Here is a 24,243-nt window from a genome sequence, read left to right on the forward strand (position 1 = left end):
AGTTCCAATGGTATTTAGGACCCAGGGAAGTGAGGTATTAGGGGAAGGGTGAGAGAGCCCACCATCCGCAGTCACATCCGCAGGAGTCCTGACTGGTGAAATCCTGCCCCAAGAATGTCAGACAGATAACCATCTCAGTCACACTGCCTACCTGCCCCACAGTGGGATGGAGTCCCATCAAGACAAGGGGGTGTATTTCACTTCCCTCGGGGATCTGGAAACTGTAAATGCTTTCCTTTGTACTGTAATTGACAGGGGCATGCCTGGGTCTGAGGTTCTACCTGAGACCACACATTTTTTGGTATCATGGGAAACTTTGGAATACGGATGTAACCCATTGATCAAGGCTTCTGGCTGCTTTTTTGCTTCTATCTCCTGGCTGAAGTCTCTTGATACCTTTGGCATCATCCAGGACACAAGCCCTTTGCTGGCCCCCACAGAAGGGTGCCGTCCTCCGACAGAAAAGACATTCAGAAGCACAACGGGGGATCTGCTATGACAAATTTATTTGCAAGTGTAAAATCTGGCAGGCAGAGTGTTGTCCGGACAGGGGCGCCATGAGCAGAGTGTGGGGCCCTGCACTGCCCATTGCCAGCCCCTCCGACAACCCAGGGCGATTACGCTTCACAAAAGCAATATACTACTTGATTGTAAAAGCACTTTGACACTTGCCATCTTGCTTCTTTGGAAAAGACAGAGCAGGCGGGAAGCAGAATATGGCTCCTGGAGCTGCAGGGCAGGTGCGGAGAGACAGCAAGGAGCAGCTTCCCAAGTTGCCTTTACCTGCTCATCTTACTGTTTGCTTCCTCTCCCCCCCTGTTGTTGTGTTAAAAGCTCTGCAACTGTTTCATTGAACCAAGTCCACCATGATAGGGTACCCAAACGTGGTAAAAAATTAATACGTGATACAAATATTAAAATATTTTATGGAAAGCAGCTCCCGTGAGGGGGGCCGGCCTCCTAGTGCAGGTAATTATTCGCGTTCAAGCGGTTGGCCTCCTCGGACCAGGCAGCGTGGGTTGCCCCGTCCATCTCAGGGGCGAGCCGGTTGCTGGACTCCAGCGTGTGGCGCTCGCCCCCAATGGTCTCCCGGCATTCCGGGCAGCGGGTCGTCTCCATGGCCCCCCCGCACTCGCCAATGACGTAGAAGTGCCCGTTGCGGCACTTGAACCAGTGCCCGCGGGTGGCTCCGCTGACGGCCGCCACAATCTGCTTCCTTTCCTCCTCGGAGATGCCCAGCCCGGCGACAGTGGGCAGAACGGCCTCCAGCTCCTTCAGCTTGGCCTTCGCCTCACTCTCGGCCTCGGGGGTGAACCTGCCAGGCCCCTCCAGGACCTTCCGGGCCGCGCTGACCAGCTCCGCTGTGCCGGGGGCCCGGCTCGCCTTCTCCCCAGCGGTGCTGCACCTCGCCAGGAGCTCCACCAGGTAGGTCATCCGCCGCAGTTCGGTGCGCAGCTCAGACACCTGCTGCCCACTGAAGCTGTCGCGGGGCTGGTCTAGCCAGCCGGCCACCTCGGCCAGGCGCCTCCTCACGCCCTCCTGCTCCTGCTGCGCCAACTTTCCTACATTGGCCATCAAGCCTGCCACCTGTGCGTAGAAGCCAAAGAGGGTCTCCACCAGCCCCAGGGTGCTGGCGGAGAGGGAGTCGTCCTCCAGCCTCTCCCTCAGCTGCTTGTGCTGCCTGGTCAGGTGGCGCCTCAGGGTGGTCTCCTGCTGGAGCGCCCTCATCAGCTGGAGGGCGCCCGAGGCGATCTCCGCCGAGCTGCCCTGCATGCGCCCCTTCACCACCTCCACCTCTGCCAAGCTCCTCTTCACCAGCGTGCCGTAGCGCAGGCTCTTCCGGACGGGCGTCTGGCAGCTGGGGCACACCTTCAGCCGGACAGCCCCTTCTTCTTCCTCCTCGTCACCATCCATGTAGCGGTCGAGGCCCAGCGCACTGAAGATGTGCCCACAGTCCTCCAGCTGCACAAAGCGGGCGTCTGGCTCATCCTCGCAGCCAAAGAAGATCTGCGTCAGCTCCTCCGCGTCACAGGTCAGGCACTTCTGCGGGCAGGGCTCCCCACAAAGCCCGGCGCAAGGGTGCCCGCAAGGGAGGCACTTGGGGCAGGGCACGTTGCAGCGTGGCCGGTCACAGGGCTCGGAGCACAGGCGCCCGCACTGGTGGTGCTGGCAGCGCCACTCGCAGGGCTCCATGCAGGGCGAGCAGGGTGCCCCACATTGTTTGGGGCAGCGGCTATGGACGCAGCGGTTCTGGCAGGGCTGGCGGCACGGGGGGCAGTCCCTGGTGCAGGGCTGGCGGCACTGGTGGCCGCAAACCAGCGGGCGCTTGCAGGGGCTCCGACACGGCTGGTGGAAGCGGCCCCCGAAGCAAGCGTGGCACGAGCCTGGACAAGGATGCCCACACTCCAGGAAGCTGTCGCACTTCGTCTTGCAGCGGATGGGACGCCCGTATGCCATCTCTGACGCTGCTGAACATGGCACCTCCTGGCTGTGCCCACATGGCAGCGTCGCCAGGACCAGCTCTGGGCAGCGCCTCTCGCACTGCTGGCCGCAGGTGAGCCGGCAGGCATGCCCGCACTCCAGGGTTTTCCTGCAGGGCTCCTTGCAGCAGAAATCCTCGGCGGCCATTGAGCAGGGGACCTGTTGCTGGTGGCCGCACCTGGGCACCGTCTTGGGCACCTTCACCTGGCACTTCCCGCAGGGCTCACAGCACAGCCAGGGACAGCGGTGCCCGTTGTCACACAGCACCTTCTGGCAGGGCTTCAAGCAGCGGAGCTCCTTGTGCTGCTGGTCGTAGGGGTGGCACGCCCGGGGGCAGACGTGGCCGCAGCCCAGGCGGGTGTCACAAGGGACGCTGCAGCCCCCCTCGGGCACCTGGCGGAAGTCCTCTGCCTGCACCACATCCGTCTTGGTCTGTGGGTGGTTCTGGCAGGCCAGGCGCAGTGCCCGGCCCACATGGCCCTTCTCGCGCAGAGTGTGCAGGATCCTGCTCCAGAGAGGCACCTGGCTGAGCATGCCCATGTTGCCCACACAGTAGAGGCCCTTTTTGGCACGGGAAAGGGCCACGCAGATGCGGTTGGGGATCTGCAGGAAGCCCACCCGCCCCGCCAAGTTGCTGCGCACCAGGGAGAGCAGGATGATGTCGTTCTCCTCCCCCTGGTACTTGTCCACCACATGGACCTTGACGCCCTGGAACTCCTTGGCCGGCAGCAAGCGGCGCAGGCAAAAGAGCTGCCCCGTGTAGGTGGTGAGGATGCTGATCTGGGAGGGCTGGTAGCCCTGGCGCAGCAGGTAGCGGCACAGCTCCACCACAAACTGGGCCTCGTGCTGGTTCTGGTGGCTGCGGCCCTCCTGGATCTCCTGCTCGAGGAAGCTGTGCTCCACGAAGAAAAGGTTGGAGGAGACGCCCTGAGCAGAGAGGAGGAGAGGAGAGGAGGCTGCTGAGCTGGCAAGGCAGAGTCTCCTGGCCAAAGGCTGCCAGCCAGCCAGGCGGAGGCGAGGGGAGGGGAGGGGAGGGGAGAGATGCTCACCTTGATGTTCTCGTAGCGGAGCACTGAGGGATGGTTCTCCAGGTCCTGGTAGATGTGCGGGGTGAGCAGCTGGGCGATCTCTGGCCTCATGCGGTGCTGCAAAAAGGGCAAGCCGAGGGAGAGGTGATGGAGAGGGGAAGGCAACTGCCTCACGAAAAGAGGGGCTGCCTCAGGCGGCCACCGCCCTTCTCTGCTTCAAGGTCTGAGGGGGGAACCATGTCTGGCTGCCTCTGGGCCGCCCACCCTAGAGGAGAGTATCCAGGGGCTGGGGCTGTCCCCAGCCAGGCAGGAAAGGCTCCCAGCTAATCTCCCCTCTTTCCTCGCTTGTGCGTGAAAGAGAGAAACCCCCATTTGGAGGCTGTCAGTGCTTCCCAATCCCAGCTCCTGGAACACCCCCAAGGGGAGCCAGTGCTCTTGCACCCAGATCCCGACTTTGTGGGTTTCCCTTTGGAGATCTGCTGGGCCTCTTGGAGAAGAGGCCACTGGACCGGCTGAGCCCCCTTTGGCCTGATCCAGCAGCCTCCACAGAGCGAGTGAGGGGAGGGGCCCGGGGGGGGGCCCCTGCTTGTGCCTCACCTGGAAAGCGAGGCGGACGAAGGGAAGGCCGACCTTCACCAGCCGCTCAAAGAGAGAAACCTCCAGGTGGAAGTTCCTGGCCAGGTCGTAGACGTTGGCGCTGGGGCGCAGCTGCAAGGAAAGAAGGAAGATGGAGCCCGTGGGGTGGGGTGGGGGCAGGGGAGAAGGGGTGGGGCCCAAGGCCAGCAGACCCCGCCCCTCATCTGGCCCACCCACCCACCTACCTGCTGGTGGTCTCCAATGAGGATGAGGTGCTGGCAGGCCCTGCTCAGCGTGGTGATGACGTGGGCCTCAAGGACTTCGGCCGCCTCTTCCACAATGACCACGCGAGGGGCCACCTGCTGCAGGACCTGGCGGTACCGAGCGGCTCCTGGGGTGAGACGGGGGGGGTGAGGGGACGCCCTGATCTCTGCCCCCTCTGCCTCCAAGCCAGGCCGCCAGGCTTCTGCCTCCCAGGCCCCCTCCAATTGGAGGAAGTGTGCGGGCAACGGCAGCAACTACCAAGAGTAAGGCCCACGGGCAGCACTGCAGGCGTGTTGTGTTGCAGCTGGGCAAGGAAGCAGGTGAGAGAGGCTCCTCTTCTCTCTCCCCGCTCCGTCACAGGTGGGCCCCCCAGGGTGTGGGGGGCAGCTTGCTACACAGCCTCCTCCTCACCTGTGGTCGTCATGCCCACGATCTGGGCTGTCCTGAAGACACAGAGGTCCTGGTGCTGGCGAAGCTCAGCCAGCCTGTCGGCTGCCGCCTGGTACTTCTGTTTGTGCTGCTGCATCTCGCGCTGGATCTCAGCTTGGTGCTTCTGCAACCAGTACCTGTGCGGCACAAAGATCAGGTTCTGCCCTTAGGCAGGAAGAGCCAGGGGCACCAACATAGGAGGGGGGACACCTGGCTTACTAGTGGCACGTGTGAAAAGGATCGCAAGCTGAACACGAGTCAACTGTGTGATGGAGCGGCAAAAAAGGTGAATCCACAGAAGTCGAGTGCCCAGATCCAGGGAAGTCCTAGTCCCGCTCTAGGCTGCCTTGGTCGGACCACACCTGCAATGCTGTGTCCAATTCTGGACACCACAATGTTAAAAGGATGATCAAGGGTCAGAAAACCAAGCCTTAGGAGGAACTGGGGATGTTTGGCGCGGAACAGAGAGGAGATATGAGACCCGTCTTCAAATATCTCAAGGACTGAGAAGAGGGAGCAAGCTTATTTTCTGCTGCTCCGGTGGGGAGGACTTGAACCTGTGGCTTCAAGTTGCAAGAAATGAGACTCTGACTCAACATCAGGAATAAACTTCTGAGCATAAGCGCTGTTTGACAATGGAATGGTCTCCTCGAGAGGAGGTGTAGGGGGGGCATGGGCGCCCGAGGCCCCTGCAGCAGAGGTTACCTGTAGAGCTTCCATCGGGAGCCGAGGTTCAGCTGCCACACATCCAGGACGGCCTCAGCCTCCTCTTTGGTCATCGCCTGCCATTTTTTCAGTTCCGCCTTTGCCTGTCGCTTCATCTTCTTCTTCCGGCCCGGCTGCAGCTGCAGAGAGAACCCCAAGTGGGCAGGTGAGGAGGAGGCCGGGGCAACCCGCGTCCTGCCCGCCTCAGGGGCAGCGACAACAGAGCTTTCACTCCCTCCAATGCAACGCACTGTGCCCCCCCAATACCTGAAACCCAGCATTTTCTGCCCCATGTGGGGCTCTCTGCTCCCCCTTCTCCTCATCATCCAACCGCATGGCCAGAAACAGGTCGTCCAGGTTGTGCCTGGGGGGTTTCCTCCTCCGCAGCCGCCCGTCCTCATCGTGGTCCAGCAGCCGCTCGCGCTGAATCAAGTCTGCCTCCTCCACGACCTGCAGCAGCTCTGGCTCTGCCTGTGGGCCTTCCCCCGCCTCCTGGTCTTCCTCAACGCCTGAAGGGCCACACAGAGACCGGTAGGTGGCGGCAGAGAGTGGGCAGGCCCCAGGCTCCTTCCGTGTCTCGAACTCGCCACCTCATCCTTGTCCCACCCAGAAGCTGCCCAAAGGAAAGCCCCTTACCTGCATTTTCTGGCCATCCTGGATCGGCCATGTTTTCAACCGGCGTGACGCCCAGTCCCAGCCACTCCAGGATCAGAGAGTGCTTTGGATCCATCCAGTCCTCTTCCTGGAGCAAGAAGGAGCAGCTCAGACCGGCTCAACGGTGGGTGGGCAGGTGCCACAGTCCCAGGGACCCCAAGACAGGAAGGCAAGCAGGAGCCGGGGGCCACGAGAGGGGCGGGGGCAGGCGGGGAACCCTTGCAACGGCCTGGTGCTCCCAGAGAGCCAGGGGGTCTCTCTGCAGCTGGAGGTTCTTCTGGGAAAATCTCCCTCCAGGGCGATGAGCCTTTCATGGGTGCTGACAGTTTAGTGTGGCAGCACCTGCCCTTGGGAACTCCCTGCCCCTTGACATCAATCAGACGCTGCCACTTTGTTCTTTTTGGTGCCTGCTGAAAACTTCCTTTTTAGACAAGCCTAACCTCGATGGTTAGAAACTTTCAACATTCTGAATTTTTATGGATTGTTTCTTTGTATATAAACACACACACAAATTTCAAGCAGGTGCATCTATCGATTTCATGAAATAGATAGATAGATAGATGATAGATAGATAGATAGATAGATAGATAGATAGATAGATAGATAGATAGATAGATGGGGTGGTTTCTTCCACGACTGGAGTCCCCACCAGCCCACCCCCCCACTTTTAAGGGAGGGATTCCTCCTTGTCAGAGCAGCCAAACAGCTCACACTCTCGCCCAAGACTTTGGCCCCTGCTCTGCTGCTTCCAGCTGAGGGGCTGGAGAAGCCCTTGAGGAGTTGGGGGGCTCCCCCTCTGCTCTCCCAGGGGCACTTGGTCCCTAAGACGGAGAGATCCTGGTGGGATGTCTTCTTGCAGGGCCGCCTTCTGATGCCCCCCCCAGATATGCCCCTCCTGCTCCTTACCAGGCCCCTCACGAGGCTCTCCCAGTGCTGGCTGGCGATGCAGCTCCGCAGGTGCTTCTCGTGCAGAATCCCGTGCAGCCCGCACTCCAGCTGAGCCGCCCCTCGGCTGAGTTCGAACTCGGCCTCCCGCATCTCGCAGGTGATCTGCCCTCGGGGAAAAGAGGCCAGGTCAGCCCCTCCAGCGGACAAAGCCCAGCAAGGGATCAAGACCCAGCAGAGGACAGCTGGGGGCGCCTGGCCAGGCAGCTCCGCTCCCTGCCCCTTCTCTGCTTTCGCCTCCAACTGCTCTCCCCCCAAGGGCACCCTGCTCAGTCCCTCTGCTCCGCCCAACCTCCAGATCTGGCCCTGGTCTGCGGAGGCAGCGTGGAGCTCCCTTTCAGCAACAAGGCAGCATTTCCACAGGTGCTGCGCTCCAGTGACAAAGCAGCCCTCAGCTCTGGCAATGGCCTGAGCATCCAAGGTGAAGAGATGTCCAGCTGTCTCTCCCTCCTTGGAGGTATTTAAACAGAGGCTGGGTGGCCATACGGGAGGGGTTCCTGGGCTGCGATTTCTGTGTTGCAGGGGTTGACTAGATGACTCTTGGGGGTCCCTCCATTTCCCTGTGCTTTGCTGATCTGACTGTTCTCCTATGCAAAGTCCCAGCAACCCCCCCCCACGAACGACACCCTCCAAACCAGCCCCCCCCTCGCACATACATCACTGTAGGACCACCGGAGGTGGCCAGGCAAGCCTCTCCAGAAGTCGCTTCTGCCCCGCAGCTGCTGCAGGGTGAACGGCTTCAACTTCTCGCTGTTGCTCCTGCCACCAACCCGCACGATGCCCGTCGGCTGGAACGCCTGGATTCCTGGGGGGGGGGGGGAGACATAAAAGTCAAGGTGGGGTACCTAAGCAGGGGACCCACACCCTCCCGCCACTGCCAGGACAATGGGCAGCCACCCGTACAGCGACCCTCTCCCCGCAAAGGCGTCTCAGTAATTCCTGCAATGCAGAGGGTTGGACTGGATGACCCTTGAGGGTCCCTTCCAATTCTGCCAATCTCTATTCTCTCCTCTCCCCCCCCCCCCGCCCAGGGCAGGCAGACCCCCCACCTTCCAGGAACTGGTCCAGGGCATGGTTGGTGTAGCAGACCACAAGGATGGGGGTCTCTCCACGGGCAGCCTGGTTTTTCAGCAGGACCTCCATGATCTTCAGCCCAACGTAGGTCTTGCCTGTGGGAAAAGCCCTGTCAAAGCAGGAAGCTCCATCTGCCAACCCCCAGCGGGCATCAGAGGCCCCCCCCGCAGCCTCAGCCCTTCCCACCACCACCAAGAAAGGCTAGCAGCCGGGGGGTGTCAAGAGCCGCACTCCCCTGCCACAGCCAACTCACTGCCATTCCAAGCAGGATCTGCAGGCAAGCAGCACCCTCCGGCCTTGGCTCGGGTTCAAACCCCATGAGGCAAAGGAAGACACCCAATGCCAGAGTGATGGGGGGGGTCAGAAAAGTGGACCTTGTGGGGTGAGAGGATCCAGCCAACCGGCCGGCTCCACTTCACACCCACCCCAGTTTCAGGCAGAAATCTGAGCCTCCATCTGGAGAAGCATGGTGGTACAGTGGTTAGAGCATTAGACAAGGACCTGGGAGAGACTGGGGTTCAAATCCCTAAGTCAGCCTTGCAGTTCACTTAGTGTGCCTCTTGGCCTGCCTCACAGGGTGGGTGTGCGGATAAAACAGGAAGGAGAATTCTGCATGTTGCACCCTGAGCTCCTTGGAGGAAATTGTCAGTATTTTTCACAGCTGCTATTGCAAAGGATCACAATACCAGATGATTTCATTTGTTACGACTGTGCGAATGGAAGTCAGGCTGATAAACTTCCGCTTTGTTCTTTCTATCTCCAACAGAGAGGATGTGTGAGGAAGCTGCTTTTATTTCTTTGCCATAAATAAAGATGCCTGATGCCACAATTCCACCACAGCTCTGCTTTTGCTGACTCTGCTAACGCGTGCACGTATCTTTGGGATGTGTGTCGACGTTTATATGGGACTCTGCCCTCAAGGGACGGAAATGTGATAAATCCAGACCGTTTCCGGCCCTGGAGAGATCCTCTGTGGCGAAAGGCTCCCCCTCCCAACCCCACTTACTGCAACAGACATCTCTTCCTCGGAGGATGGGACGCCCGACTCACCTGTCCCCGGAGGGCCCTGGATGATGGCCAGCTCCTTGGTCAAGGCGAGTTTCAGGGCTTGCAGCTGGGACTCATCCAGACCCACGGCTTCCTGGGTCGGCCACTGGGAGGCATCCAGCACGTCAACACGGCCCTCAGAGGCTCCTTCCGCCCCAGCAGGGGGAGGCTTGGCCATCAGGCACCTGAGGTCGTAAAGGCTGCTTCCAGGCTCCCTCCGCAGGTACGCCGGCTCCCTCACCTGGGCCTCGCAGTGGACAATGTACCTCTGGAAGGGGACGTCTTCCTCCCGCAGCTCTTGCAGCCCCTGCAGGACGTGTCGGTAGGCCTCAAAGTAGGCGGTGGTCTCCACCATGACGAAGGAGTCGGAGGGCTGGACCTCAGCCAGCAGGGCCTGGCTGTGGGCGGCGAAGGAGAGGTGGACAAAGCCCTTGCGCAGCTCCTGGGGCTCCCGGTCGGAGACCGTGGCAAAGAGGAAGGTCTCAAAGTTGTCCTTGGACAGGCAGACCAGGGAGCCGTACAGCAGGCGCTTGGAGTTCTCCCACCGGACGGCGCCCAGCGGCGTGGAATCAAAGTGCACCTTGTAGTCAATGCCGGTCCGGGAGCAGAGCGGAGCCAGGATCCGGGCGTCCAGGTACACGCGGATGTCGTCAAACCTCCTCCTGCCCGGGCCGGCATCCTCAAAGCTCTGGAGGAACTGGAGGATGCCCTCCCTCAGCGGCCGGACAAAGTCCTCCCTCAGGAGGCGAAAGTGGGTGTCCAGGTAAACGGCGGGGCTCTCGTAGGGCTGGCTGATGAGGTTGGGGCGCAGGAAGGGCTTCTGGCCACGGTTCACCTCCTCGTAGGTGGGGTAGATGGACATGGCGCGGTACTCCCCTTCCTCACCGGGGGCGGTGGGCTGGAGGAGGGTGCAGCTGTCCACCCGCAAGGTGCCCTCGCGCCGCCGCTCTTGGAGGTGCTGGATGAAGCCCTGCAGCTTCTCCAGACTCTGGTCCAGCTCCTCCGGGAAGTCCACCCCCAGGGCCCGGAGGCCGTTGACGGAGCCCGGCAGGACGGACATCAGCAGGGCCACGTTCTGGAGGGAGCTGGCCGGGAAGATGCTAACCAGCTCCTGGACCAGCGCCACCACGCTGGCAATGTGCTGGGGGCACTGGTGCCGCACCTCCGGCCGGGCCTCCGTCAGCATGTTGGCCATGTACTGGGGCAGGCAGACCCGGAGGAAGGAGGACTCCTTCACCGTCTCCAGCAGCCGCTGAATGCTCTGGCGGTCCATGCGGGAGAGGCAGGCCTTGCGGAGAACCTGGCACAGCAGCTGTACCAAGTCCGGCCTCATGGCAACTGGGGAGAGCGCCTCCCGCAGGCGGGGGCTGGAAGCCAGCGTGATGGCCACCTCTGAAGGGTCCTTCTCGAGGAGTTCACGGAGGAAGCGGGTGCCGATCATCGGGCCTCGCTGCTGTGGAGAGCCTTCTGGCCCTGCGTGGGGCCGCTGGGTGGGGTCAGCGTTTGGGGCCCCCTCTCTTTGCCTTCCTGGGCCATCCCTGGCCGGCCCTCCCTGGTTCTGTCCCCCAGCCCTCCGCTCCTCCCTGGGCTCAGCCCCAGGCCAGACGCCCCCTCTGCGAGGGAAACGGTTCCCCTCTGCCGCCGGCCGCCTGGGTGCCCCCTCAGCCAGCCCGCTGGGGTTGCGCGCCCCGTCCTGGTGGGGGGTCCGGCCAGAGCCAGCCCTCCGCTCCGCAGCTCTGCCAGGGCCCCCCTCACGCTGCCCACTTGCGTTCTGCTGGAAGGCTCCTCCATCTTGAGGCTCTGCAGAAGGAAAAGAGGGGAGTTAGAGAGTCTCTGGGCAGAAGCCCAAGCTGTGCTTCGCCCGGGTGCTGCCCCCTTTTGCCCCCCCCATCAGGGGATAACTTTGGCTTCGCCCCTCCACAGTTAGGCAGGGGCTGAATTCTCCACCCAGGGGCAGCATCCAGAGGGATCTGCGAGGGAACTGGGCGGCTCCCTCCTCCTCCTCCCATTTGGCGGCTCCTCCCCCAGAAACGGGGGGGGGCGGAGAGCCGGGCCGGGCGGGGTCGCCCAACCTCCCGTTGCCAAGAGCCGGAGCCGCAGGAGGGGGTTTCCCCGGCGGGAAGGGGACGCTGGACCAGATCCAGCCGCCAAAGCTGAAGCAATTGCTCGGCTTCTTTCTTCGCTTTCTCATCCCGGTGCGGCAGAAGGGAGAAGCCCGGTGCTCTCCGCTCACGCCGAACCTGCCGAAGCGGAGACGCCTCCCCCCCCCCCGCCAGCCCGTGGTCGCCCTGGGAGAGGCAGAAGCCCCTCTTTGGACTCCGGAGCGGGGTGGACCCTCCTTCCTCGGAGGCTGGACGCCATCCGTCAGGGATCCTCCGAGTCCTGCTAGATGACCCCTGGGGACCCCTCCCTCTTCCCAGTTCGAGGATCCTCCCGCTGTTGTGGCGAGAAGCGCAGGCTTTGAGCGGTGCTCCGACCCCGGTCCCGGAAAGCTGCGCTTCTCCTCCGCTCTGGCCCGGCCAGTGTTTCAATGTACAGTGGGACCTCGTTCCGGAGGTCCGTACTTAACCTGAAACTGTTCTTAACCTGAAGCACCACTTTAGTTAATGGGGCCTCCTGCTGCTGCCCCGCCGGAGCACGATTTCTGTTCTCATCCTGAAGCAAAGTTCTTAACCTGAAGCACTATTTCTGGCTTAGTGGAGTCTGTAACCTGAAGCGTCTGTAACCCGAGGTACCACTGTATTTTTAATCTTTTGCTGGAAGCCGCCCAGAGTGGCTGGGGAATCCCAGCCAGATGGGCGGGGTAGAAATAATAAATTATTATTCTTATAATTCTTCTTCTTATTATTATTCTTAAATTGTGGCTGTCACCTCTGCCTCTGCCTCCCGCTCCTCCTCCTCCGCCTCTTCGCGGCCGCCGCGGCTGCCCCCTTCCTCGCCCGCGCCCCTCCATGGCTCTGCTCCGCTCCGCTCCGCGCTCCGTCCCGTCGAGGCGCCTCCGGGCTCTGCGCCCCCCCCTCCTCCGCCGCCGGCTTTTCGGCTCACTTTCGACTTTCGCTTTCCCCTTCCCGGCTGGCTCCGCCCCCCTTTCGCTTTCGCTTCTCCCCCCCCCCACTAGAGGCGGCGCTTCCCGCCCGGCCCCGCCCCGCCGCGGAACCCCTGCGCCCCGCTCGCCGTCCCCGGCGGAAGGGAAAGGGAGCCGGACGGGCGGAGCTCTGCCTGGGCGCACCCGGCGCCCTCCACTTCCGGTCCCTCAGACACCACGATGGAGCTCGGAGAAGGATGGCGGGCGAGGCTGGGCGGGCCCGGCGGCGAGGAGGCCGAGGAGGAGGAGGAGGAGGAGAGCGGCTCCGAGACCGAGGTAGGCGAGGGGGCGGCGGGGAGGGAGAGCCGGGCGGCGCCTGCCCCACACGTCCTCCCCTCTCCGGCGGGGCCTTGCTCTCCCTCCCTCTTTTCTCCCCCTTTCTCTCTCCCTTCCTCCCTCGCTCCGTCTTTTCTCCGCTCACCTCTCTTGTCTCGTCTCCCCCTAGGAGGTGTCCGTGGGCCGAGGCGGTCGCGGCGGAGACTTCGCGGCAGGCTTTGCGTTCGCCGAGGCGTCGGCGGGGCCCAGCGGAGGCCCCTGGGCGGAGGTGCTGAGGCAGCTCAAGGGGAAGGTGAGAGGGGGGGGGGCTCCGCAGGGCCATCACTCCCCCCCCAAAAAAAACCCTCCCACCACCACCTTCTGGCCTGATCCAGCAGGGCAGCTTCTCCGAAGCCACTACCAATTCTTCATCCTCCTCCTCTGGAGCAAAAAAGGTTCCGGGACCTTCTCTCTGTCCCCCTGCTCCTCTTATCTGAGACCTGCAAAGTCCAGATGGGAAGGTTGCTCCGTGCCTCAGGGTTCCCATGAGGTCATCCTGCTGGAGCTTCTGATCTTTGGCGTTCCACTCCTGCCCTCACCTTGTTTGTTTTCTCTTATGCAGAGATCCGCTACTAGCCTGGACGAGAAGATTGCAAGTGTAAGAAAGAAAAGAAAAGCCCAGGTTAGAAATTCCCACTGTTTGGGGTCTTCTGGGTTTCTGTATCTGCGTGGATAAGGGCAGCAATTTGCCCTCGACATTGCAGGGGCGCATCATGTGGTGCATCATGTTACACATCATGTGCCGGTACTCAAGCGCTGGGTGCGGAATGGGGAGCTGGGCTCCATGCTTGCCTCTTCCTCCCCACGCACCATCAGGCAGGGAGCAGGAGGCTGCGGGGCAGGGCTGCCAGCTCCACACTCTTGCCCACACAACATCGGCAGGGAGGAGGAGGAGGAGCAGGGCCACAGGATTTTGGGGCAGCTCAGTCCCCTCCTTGAAAAATTTGGGGGTGCTGAATGCCCCTCAGTCCCCACCACTTGGTGCGCCTGTGTGTGGATGTTGTGCTGCCTTCCAAAAGTAGTGTCCTCCAAAACTAAGTGTCTAACCGGTCTATTTCATGTGCAGGGGAACCGCTGTGACTGCAGAATGACTTATCTAAGCACAACAGAACTTCCCATTTTCAGGACCCCAAAGTCAGGGCAGGTGGCCATTCATAACACCATACATTTGGAAGGGGCCTGAAAGGTCTTCTAGCCCAATCTCTACTTAATGCAAGATGGGCTTCTGGATGGGGCAGCATGTGTAAACCATGAAAGAGCTGGCTGGAATTTGCCTTTTGCATGAGGTGCCTACAGTGTGATTGTATCTCTGTAGGGACCCTTAGAGAATCTTCAAGCACTTTTTCTGGTTCTGTGGAACATTATTTAATCGTGGAATCTTAGAGAAGGAAGTTTAGAAGCAGGCTTACAATGGCAGAAACAATTCCCTAACGGATTTGACGCTAACGGATTTGTGTTACATAAAGTGGTGCTTTATGCTCTGGCTGCAAGAAAGATGACAAAAAGAAACGATATTGCAAAAAGTTGCACTGGAGATTCAGAGGTCTAATGGAAGTTAAGCTAGGTATGAGCTAGCAGATGATACGACCTCTGACTTTCTTTAAATGCTTGATGCTTTAGAGTATGTAGTTGTACAGTGTACCTCGGGTTACATACGCTTCAGGTTACATACGCTTCAGGTTACATACGCTTCAGGTTACAGACTCCACTAACCCAGAAATAATACCTCGGGTTAAGAACTTTGCTTCAGGATGAGAACAGAAATCTTTCTCCAGTGGTGCGGCAGCAGCAGGAGGCCCCATTAGCTAAAGTGGTGCTTCAGGTTAAGAACAGTTTCAGGTAAAGAACGGACCTCCAGAACGAATTAAGAACTTAACCTGAGGTACCACTGTACGCTGTTTGTTACAGTTTGGCAAATTGTTATGAAATTGTTACGGTCTTTGGTCAAGACAATAAACTCTTTGGCCATAGAGAAGAAGGCTGGGCAGAAAAAACAATGTCCCATTTGGGGGGTCTTTTCTAGGAAAAGCAAGCCAAACAAGGGCCAGCAAAAGAAGATGCTGGGGAGGCTACACAGGAGAATGTAGACAAGGTGGATGCCGGAGGAAGTGAGGAGGAGGATGCAAAGGAGGAGGAGGAGGAGTTGGAGTCTGAGTACTCTTCGGCAGACGAGAGCATCTTCACAAAAGCTGGTAACCATGACGATGGATGTGCTGTGCAGGCACCAGGGCAGAAGAGAGCAAGTGTGTGTCTTCTGAGCCCTACAGTGGGGCAGCTGACATGCTTTTTGCAGCTAGCTGCATGAATCGAGGTTTTAGTAGGAGGCGCTGCTCTCTGATTTGTAAGGTGTTCTGATCATCTTTTGGTGGGGGGCGGGTCATGTCATTTTTTACAGATACACTCAAGGTGAAGCAGCGACGGAAAAGGAAGCAAGGTGGAGAGGAGGTGAGCCTTTGGATGCTGGTGGTGCTGGGTGAGAAGGAGTACCTGCAGAAACAGGGGTCCTTCTCTCATGTTGTGGGTCTGTGTTCCAGGCTTTCTCTTTCTGATCCTCCTTTCTAGGACCCTGAGCAGTTCTTTGAAGATGCTTCACAGTATGATGACAGCCTGTCGTTCCAAGATATGAACCTCTCCCGGCCCTTGCTGAAGGTAGCCAGTTCCTGCTTTCTTTCAGAGGGAGATGGCGAAGGTGGTTGCCTAGTCTCTTTTGGAAGGGCAAATCTCAGCCCACACTGAGTCATCACATTTGACAGCTTTTGTGGTTCCAGAAGTAGATTAGGCAAACATGCCTTGCTTAATTCTAACAAAATAACAAAAGAAACAGATCTGTGAAAATGCAGGCTTGTTTGGTATCTCTTATTGGAAGGACAGCAAAACAAAAAACTACTATTTAGCAGCAAAGAAAACATTAGGATGTTCATCATACAGTGGAACCTCGGTTTTTGAGCATCTTGGAAGCTGAACGTTTCGGAAGCTGAATGCCAAAAACCCGGAAGTGACTGCTTCTGTTTTCAAACATGTCCGCTGCATGTTTTTCTTTTCTCTCAATGGATTTTGCCGACCTCCCATTGCTTCTTGGTTTTCGAACGTTTTCACCGAGGTTCCACTGTACTGTTAACAGGGCTCGAGGCTTCTGGGTAAGTGGACCTTAAATGAGCCTGTAGTTGGAGGATGGAAGAGGAAAGTTCTTGTTTATTTATATTTAAGTTTATATGCCAGCCTTCACCCGAAGATCACAGGGTGGTTCATAACATAAAAAAACAAAATGAGACAACAAAATACATAAGAAAACGAAAACAAACTCATAACTCTCCTCCCACAAACACATTTAAAAAGCTGTAGAAGGTTAATCAGTCAAAGGCCTGGCTGAAGAAAAATTGTTTTTGCCTGGCACTTAAAGATATGTAATGAAGGCGCAGGGCAAGCTTCTCTGGGGAGAGCTTTTCACAAATGAGGAGCCACAGCAGAAAAGGTTTTGCCCGCCCTCTGGACCTCATGGAGGAGGCTTCAGAAGAAGGGCCTCAGGTGACGATCAGAGGGTCAGGGTCACTTCATGTGGGGAGAGGGGGTCTTTGTCAGTTGTCGGTCCTGTTCATTTGCTAAAAAAGGGTTAGTAAGGTGGACATTTAACCTGCTTTCACTTCAAGATGAGCATAAGAACGTAGGTTTTAAATTAAAATCAATAGTCTTTTATCAATATTTGTATTGAACAGCTTAGACCAAACTCTGTCTATCAAATCAAAAGCTGAAGGTAGATCTGTAAATGCTACAAGAAGATACTGTGTTGACCTTTTGTGCATGCACAATTTGCCATCAAATCAGCCGTCAGGATTGGTTCCTGCTGCCTCAGTGGGATATTTCATTTCCCTCAGTCCACACGATTCAATGCACTGAAATCTAGTTGAATTCTTCTCCATTATTACATGACTCAACTGTCCAAAGCTGAAAGAAAAAATTCTACCACATTCTGCAATTGGTTCCTCTAGTATAAAAAAACACTTTTCTAAAAATTCTGATTATTTTCTAAAGATTCTGAGAGTTCTTAGCCACCTGACATTCAGAATCAAACCAGCCACCAGAATCAAGTATTTCACTTTCTGGGGCTGTAATAATAATAATAATAATAATAATAATAATAATAATAATAATAATAATAATAATAATTTACTGTATTTTCCCATATATATAAGACTATATTTCCCTTTTATTTTTTCAAGTTTAAAATTGGGGGTTGTCTTATACATGAGTAGTGCATATGGGGGGGTTCTTTATTTGGAGTCCCAAAAAATAGGGGGCGTGTTATACACAGAAAAATACAGTATTAGATTGCAGAAAGACGGGAATTACTGCCTTTGTAGGCTATCAGCAGAATTACCTGAAGTATTGCCTCGAGTGATAAAATGTTACCCTTGAGTTGTAGTCTGAGAGTAGATCAGTCTCTCTCTCTCTTGGAATCTGCTAGGCCAACCAGTATGCGAGGCACCTTGGGTGACGTAGTTAGCCTTCCTGCACTGAAGACGCCCCTCGGCTGGGTATGGGCAGTAGGCAACAGGGCTGAGCTAGAAATGGCCACATTCCCATTGATCTCCCCTGAAATGGTCATATGCTGGGATTACTGCCCATGTCAGTGTGGAAACCCAGTCCTCTGAGAGGCCAGAGAGCAGCATGTTGATGCGCGCTCCAAGTTAAGCGTTTGCAGAGTTGTAGGGCAGAGACCTGCTCACACTGGCTTCTTCCCCTCGGCTGTGATTGGCAGGCAATAACCGCCCTGGGCTTCAAGCAGCCGACCCCCATCCAGAAGGCCTGCATCCCTGTGGGGCTCCTGGGGAAGGACATCTGCGCATGTGCGGCTACAGGGACAGGTAAGCCCCGGGTTCAAGGGAGTTGGGGTGGGGCAAAGGCTTGGGGTGGGCCAGGAGGCTGATCTATGTCTTTGTCTTCAGGGAAGACAGCGGCCTTCATTCTGCCTGTGCTGGAGCGCCTGATCTACAAGCCCCGCCAAGCCCCAGTCACGCGGGTGCTGGTTCTGGTGCCCACCCGGGAGCTGGGCATTCAGGTGCACTCTGTCACGAAGCAGCTGGCGCAGTTCACCAGTGTCACCGCCTGCCTGGCTGTGGGTGAGTGAGCAGCACCTGGAGATGGAGAGGGCTCCTTGGGGGGGCGTGACCTTGTTTGCACCCATCCTGCCCAGCAAGGGGGTTGCAGTGCATTCGGTGAGCTGATGCCCCCGCCCGGTTTGTGTCCTTGCAGGGGGCCTGGACCTGAAGACCCAGGAGGCGGCGCTGCGCTCAGGCCCCGACATCCTCATCGCGACCCCCGGACGCCTCATTGACCACCTGCACAACTGCCCCTCCTTCCACCTGGACAGCGTTGAGGTCCTCATCCTGGATGAGGCTGACCGGTGAGGGGAATCTCTGGGCACAGGCGGGTGGGGGGGGGGAGGCCCTCGGAACACCAAGAGGCCTGGCTGCAGGATCAGGCCAAAGGAAGCCCACCCAGGCCAGCATCCTGCTCACACAGCGGTCCATCAGAGGCCTGCCTAGGGAACCCCAGAAGCAGGACCTGAGCACAAGAGCAATGCTCTCCCCATCTGTAAACCCCAAAACCCCATATTCAGAGGTGGGCTGCCCTGGACACTGGAGGAAGAACAGAGCTGTCATAGAACAGTAGAGTTGGAAGGTACTTACAAGGGCCATCTAGTCCAGCCCCCTGCAATGCAGGAATCTCAGCTCAAGCATCCCTGACAGCTGGCCCCCCAACCTCTGCTTCAAAACCTCCAAGGAAGGAGTCCACCACCTCTTGTGGGAGACCGCTTCACTGTTGAACAGCTCTTACGGTCAGAGAGTTTTTCCGTATGTCTATAGTCAGAATCTCCTTTCTTGTCATTTGAAGCCATGGGTTCAAGTCTTCCCATCCAGAGCAGGAGAAAACAAGGCCCTTAAGATATTTGAAGATGGCCGTCATGTCACCTTTCAGTACTATGACGAAGGGAAAGAAAAACATCTCCCTCTTTTATTTCTTCACCCTGTGTGTTATTTTGCACACCTCTTACGTTTTGCTCCCTTTTCCCTTGTAGCCATTCCTTGCAGGGTGCTGCCCCATCCCCTGGGATCTCGGTCCTAACCCAGACCTGCCTCTTGGCACAGGCTGGCTGCGTTGTCACTTTTTGTGCCTGGAGGAGGAGGAGGCCTCACACCCCACCCTCTGCCCTATTTGCTCACCTGCCTCTCCCTCTCCCCCCAGGATGCTGGATGAGTACTTTGAGGAGCAGATGAAGGAGATCATCCGGCTGTGCTCCCGACATCGCCAGACCATGCTCTTTTCTGCCACCATGACAGACGAGGTACCAAGGGAGACCCAGAGAGGAGACTGGGGAGGGTGTGGTTGTGACAATGCGCTGGGTGGATAGGAAGTGGCTGCAGGAATCTTCTCATGTATTTGAATCTTGGTGCTCTGCTGCAGAACAGCGACCCCCCCCCCCGTGATCTCCCTTGGACCGGGATGTCCTGCTTCTCTTTGGAGGAGTGGAGTGTTAGGGGGACCTTCCTGGCAGGGCTGACAAAGCTTCCCCATCTCTGGCAGGTGAAAGACTTGGCCTCCGTTTCCTTGAAGAACCCTGTCCGGGTCTTTGTGAACAGCAACACAGATGTGGCCCCGTTTCTGCGCCAGGAGTTTGTCCGCATCCGGCCCAGCCGCGAGGGAGACCGGGAGGCGATTGTGGCAGGTGGGAGCCTGGAGTGGGGGTCCAGCAGCCCTCAGGGGCAGCTTCTGACCCCTAAGCACATAGCCATGATGGTTGCTCTGCCGGATATGAGTTGCTGGGAGAGTCGCTCTTGTCCTCAGATCCTGTTTGCCTCTTTTTGGAAGCTGGACTAGATGGGCTGCTGGCCTGACCCACCAGGCTTTTAAGAACATCAGCAGAGCCTGCAGGATCAGGCCAAAGGCCCATCTAGCCCAGCACCCAACCAAATGCCCCAGTGAGGAAGCCCATAAGCCCGATTTGAGCACAAGATCCCTCTCCCCTCCTGTGGTTCCCAGCTGCTGGAATTCAGAAGCACTGCTGATACGCCTGTGGAGGCCGAGCGTGGCCATCCTGGCTAAGAGCCACCAAAAGCCCTCTCCTCCCCCTTGAGCAGGTCCAATTCTCTTTTAAAGCATCCTAGGTTGGTGGCCATCACTGCCTCCTGTGGGAGTGAGTTCCACAGGCTATCTGTGAGTTTTGTGTTCTCCCATCGCTCTCCTCCTCAGCCCTGCTGACTCGGACGTTCCTGGACCACGTGATGCTCTTCACGCAGACCAAGAAGCAAGCGCACCGCCTGCACATCCTGCTTGGCCTGATGGGCCTCCGTGTTGGGGAGCTGCATGGCGACCTCTCACAGGCGCAGCGCCTGGAAGGGCTCCGGTAGGCAGGGTTGGAAGTGGGGGGGTGAGGTGGCGCAAGAGAGGCCGGCTGCCCCTGACGCTCCCTCTCTGTGGATGCTGCCGTTGTCTGCAGACGCTTCAAGGACGAGCAGATTGATGTGCTGGTGGCCACGGACGTTGCGGCGCGAGGACTGGACATTGAAGGTGTCAAAACGGTCAGTGGCTCTCCCCTCTCTGTTGCCCACCCTTGCTCAGCCAGCTTGGGTCCTGCTCAGCTTCTCACTGGGAGAGCGGGATGCTGGACCAGGTGGGCCCTTGCCTCAGTCCCGCAGGTGCTCTCCTGAGGCTCTCCTGTCTCGCCACAGGTGATCAACTTCACGATGCCCAACACCACCAAGCATTACGTGCACCGCGTGGGGCGCACAGCACGCGCAGGGCGGGCCGGCCGCTCCGTCTCCCTGGTGGGCGAGGAGGAGCGCAAGATGCTGAAGGAGATTGTGAAAGCCGCCAAGGCGCCTGTCAAGGCCAGGGTCCTGCCCCAGGGTAAGCATGGTGGCAGCAGGGCGGGGTTGGGAAGCAGGGCATGGGGACGGGCACCCTTAGGCCAGGGGTGGCGCTGTGGGAGGCTGAGCGGCTGCCCTTTGCCCCCAGATGTGATTCTGCGCTTCCGGGAGAAGATTGAGAAGCTGGAGTCGGATGTCTATGCTGTGCTGCGCCTGGAGCGCGAAGAAAGGGAGCTGCAGCACTCGGAGGCCCAGGTGAGGAGGAGGAGGAGGAGCAGGTGCAGAGGCAGCAAGGTGGGGGAAGGAAGCCCTGGGGGGGGGGGAGGAGGCCTTAGGGATGCCTGGGCTCATGGAAGTGCTTATCTTTGCAAAAGGGAGCAAGCATTTCCTGCAGAGCAATTTGGTTTGAGCGCCTTCCTTCTTTGCCCCTCCGGGATTCCCCATCAGTTGGCTCCTTTTGTGGTAACTTCCCCCGTGGGACACAGCACCGCCAGGTGGACGAGGGAACAGGGGGCAGCCCTTGTTTGGCTCCCTACCGAGGTTCCTGGGCATTGAGGCTGTGCCCAAAGTGAGGAGATTTCACCCCTCCCATATCCAAGAATCTGCTGATGAGTCTGGTGATTTTCCAGAGAGGAGGGACGGTGTTCTGCTCTCTACTTATTCCGCTCCAGCCTCACATCAAAGTGTCGGGGGGGGGGGGGAGAGAGAGACTGAGTGTTAGAGATCGTGTGTATAGATAAGGTTGCTGCTAAGAGCAGCTGCAGACAGTGCAGTTCAGCATTCATTTATGCTTAGACCTCATTTAGCTCTGTATATAGTTGTATTATAGTTGTTTTCGTAGATTTTCACGGGTACAGGAATGCAGGTTTTGGTGTCCTCGGGTGTCTTCCCGTGTAAAAGTTGGGGTGTCTAGGCGACGTTTCGACGAGGTCTCACTCGTCATCTTCAGGCTGGTGCTTTCGGCTTCTTGTTACTGGAACAGAGCAGGATCTCAGTGTTTGAGTTCCTATAAATACTGTTGAGGGGGTGTGGTGTATAGCCTCCAATGTTCTGGGCAGAGAGGAAGTTCCCAGGCTAGTGTGCCTTTTCTTCTTTTGTTCCTTAATTACTTGAGGGATATCTTGAGTGATTTCTTGAGTGATATCCTGAGTACTTCTAGTTTCTCGTAGGTTCTTGTCAGCTGGAAGGTTTCCTCCCCGTAGAGGTGAGATATTTGTTTTCGTAGATTTTCACGGGTACAGGAATGCAGGTTTTGGTGTCCTCGGGTGTCTTCCCGTGTAAAAGTTGGGGTGTCTAGGCGACGTTTCGACGAGGTCTCACTCGTCATCTTCAGGCTGGTGCTTTCGGCTTCTTGTTACTGGAACAGAGCAGGATCTCAGTGTTTGAGTTCCTATAAATACTGTTGAGGGGGTGTGGTGTATAGCCTCCAATGTTCTGGGCAGAGAGGAAGTTCCCAGGCTAGTGTGCCTTTTCTTCTTTTGTTCCTTAATTACTTGAGGGATATCTTGAGTGATTTCTTGAGTGATATCCTGAGTACTTCTAGTTTCTCGTAGGTTCTTGTCAGCTGGAAGGTTTCCTCCCCGTAGAGGTGAGATATTTGTTTTCGTAGATTTTCACGGGTACAGGAATGCAGGTTTTGGTGTCCTCGGGTGTCTTCCCGTGTAAAAGTTGGGGTGTCTAGGCGACGTTTCGACGAGGTCTCACTCGTCATCTTCAGGCTGGTGCTTGTATTATAGTTGTAGATAGAATAAAGAAGATATTCTACAGAGCTGCTCTCCGAGTCGTTTATGCTCTGCTATACTCTGCTGTGTGACGACTGTCTTCTTGTTGGAGTGAATCTGGTGCTCACAACTCTAAGCTGTGAGTCCACAGCACTTTGACCTGTTCCTGTGCAGAAGGTGGTCTCTGGAAGTGCTACCCTGCTCGCCTGGCCCAGTTGGGGCTGAAGTGTGTGAGTCCAGTTGGTGGCACTGGCTCAAGGGCGATGCTGACACAAAGAGGGGCTCTCCCAATAGCAGCCCCTTGACTTTGCTCTCCTCCTAGATCAACACTGCCAAGCGGAAACTGGAGACGAGTGCTCAGGAAGGGGCGGAGGGCGCTGCCCGCAGCTGGTTCCAGAGCCGGGAGGAGAGGAAGAAGGAGAAGCGTAAGGGCCTGGCCGGGAGAGCGGCAGGGGGCAGGGGGGGCCTTGGCCGCGAAAGGGGGTTCTTTCCTTGCCTGGCTTCTCACCTTCTGCCTCTGGGATCTCTCCTCTCCCCCAGTTGCCAAGGCCCTGCAGGAGTTTGACTTGGCGCTGCGAGGCACCAAGAAGCGGAAGAAGTTCATGAAGGAGTCTCAGAAGAAGGCAGCCCAGCTGACGGTGAGCAGTGGCTGAGTGTGTGTGTGTGTATGTATGGGGGGGCGGTTGTTTTGGGGGCTAGTGAGTGAGTTGGGGGAGGAAGCACTGCCAACCTCCTTGCTGTCCCTGCAGCCGGAAGAGCGGTCCCAGTTTGAGATCCTGAAGTCTCAGATGTATGCAGAGCGTCTGGCCAAGAGGAATCGCCGGCCCAAGCGCGCCAGGGCCATCCCCGAGGAGGCTCCGTCCGCAGCGGCCAAGGGAGGTAAGCAGCAGCTCCACTTCTCGGGGGGTGGGGGCTGCCAGTCTGCAGGTCGCCTTGGCTTTAACCTGGGGTCTCCCTCTCTGCCACGTTCCTCAAGGGCCCAGGCAGCAGCACAAGAAGAAGACGTCCGTGTTTGATGAGGAGCTCACCAACACCAGCCGGAGAGCCCTGAAGCAGTATCGGGCGGGGTGAGTATTGTGCATGGCTCCCCTCCCCATCATCCCAAAATGGGCCAGAAGTTCCCCGGCTAGAATAATCTAGTCCAACCCCCTTCAGTAAAGGAATTGCGCCCACCTCTTTGGGGGACAGGCTTGTGCCAGCCCCGCCCCCTCTGTCAGCAGAGGCCCTGCCTGGCCGTGATCCTGACGTCTCTTTCCTGCAGGCCCTCCTTCGAAGACCGCAAGCGCCTGGGTCTTGCCTCAAGGAGGAAAGGAGGGAATTTCAGAGCAGCCAGCTCCAGGTGAGGCCCCTGTGCTCCCTGCCTTTTCCACCCACGTGTCTCCCTCCGGCTCTCTTCTGCCTCTCCCACCAGAGGACTGACGCGCTTTCTGCTTCCTGTCCTTGTGCAGGTACAAGAGGAAGAAGTGAGGCAGGAGCTCTCCTGGGCTGCCTTTGCGGAGGCCCTTTTGAGGCTTGGAATCCAAGCGAGTCTTCCTGGAGGCAGCAGCACCAGCCACATCCGGGCAGCTGGAGGCAGCTTTGGCCTGGGAAGGACAAGCCAGACCGCTTCCCACTCTTGCGGCCTGAAAATCAGAATTCACCAGTGCCTTGCTTGCCTGCGTATTGCAGCCCCATTTGCTTTCTAACATTTCTCACTGAGGAAGAAACTGTTCACGTTCTGAGAAACTGTAGATTATTCTACACGTTTATCATTAAAAATGCCATCTTGTCCTCTGTCGTCCCCTTCTCCTTGTGCCCTCCATCTTTCCCAACATCAGGGTCTTTTCCAGGGAGTCTTCTCTTCTCATCAGGTGGCCAAAGTATTGGAGCCTCAGCTTCACAATCTGTCCTTCCAGTGAGCACTCAGGGCTGATTTCCTTCAGAATGGATGGGTTTGATCTTCTTGCAGTCCATGGGACTCTCAGGAGTCTCCTCCAGCACCATAATTCAAAAGCATCAATTCTTCGGCGATCAGCCTTCTTTATGGTCCAGCTTTCACTTCCATACATCACTAC

The 24,243-nt window shown here is 57.6% G+C and overlaps 2 protein-coding genes across 2 annotated transcripts; one reads left to right on the plus strand and one right to left on the minus strand.

Moving 5' to 3' along the window:
• Positions 1 to 489: 489 nt before the first annotated feature.
• On the minus strand, positions 490 to 12,278 carry ZNFX1 (zinc finger NFX1-type containing 1). The gene is made up of 13 exons (XM_081914704.1): positions 12,075 to 12,278; positions 9,207 to 11,003; positions 8,132 to 8,251; positions 7,739 to 7,887; positions 7,044 to 7,187; positions 6,120 to 6,225; positions 5,751 to 5,992; positions 5,484 to 5,623; positions 4,761 to 4,915; positions 4,331 to 4,476; positions 4,107 to 4,217; positions 3,531 to 3,626; positions 490 to 3,408 (listed from the first exon to the last, which is right to left on the minus strand). Exons 1-13 carry the CDS (start codon positions 12,154 to 12,156, stop codon positions 961 to 963), a joined length of 5,736 nt encoding a protein of 1,911 aa, XP_081770830.1. The 5' UTR covers positions 12,157 to 12,278; the 3' UTR covers positions 490 to 960.
• A 136-nt stretch (positions 12,279 to 12,414) lies between these two features.
• DDX27 (DEAD-box helicase 27) lies at positions 12,415 to 23,956 on the plus strand. Its single transcript, XM_081916802.1, has 21 exons — positions 12,415 to 12,564; positions 12,734 to 12,856; positions 13,166 to 13,225; positions 14,627 to 14,795; positions 14,999 to 15,048; positions 15,166 to 15,252; positions 17,360 to 17,465; positions 17,547 to 17,720; positions 17,854 to 18,004; positions 18,847 to 18,946; positions 19,186 to 19,327; positions 19,852 to 20,005; positions 20,099 to 20,180; positions 20,331 to 20,508; positions 20,617 to 20,723; positions 22,512 to 22,614; positions 22,730 to 22,827; positions 22,939 to 23,068; positions 23,166 to 23,256; positions 23,451 to 23,528; positions 23,638 to 23,956. The coding sequence occupies exons 1-21, from the start codon at positions 12,469 to 12,471 to the stop codon at positions 23,654 to 23,656; spliced, it is 2,298 nt and encodes a 765-aa protein (XP_081772928.1). The 5' UTR covers positions 12,415 to 12,468; the 3' UTR covers positions 23,657 to 23,956.
• Positions 23,957 to 24,243: the final 287 nt, after the last annotated feature.

This window comes from Podarcis melisellensis (assembly GCF_964234715.1).
Source record: "Podarcis melisellensis genome assembly, chromosome: 6".
Lineage (NCBI taxonomy): Eukaryota > Metazoa > Chordata > Lepidosauria > Squamata > Lacertidae > Podarcis > Podarcis melisellensis.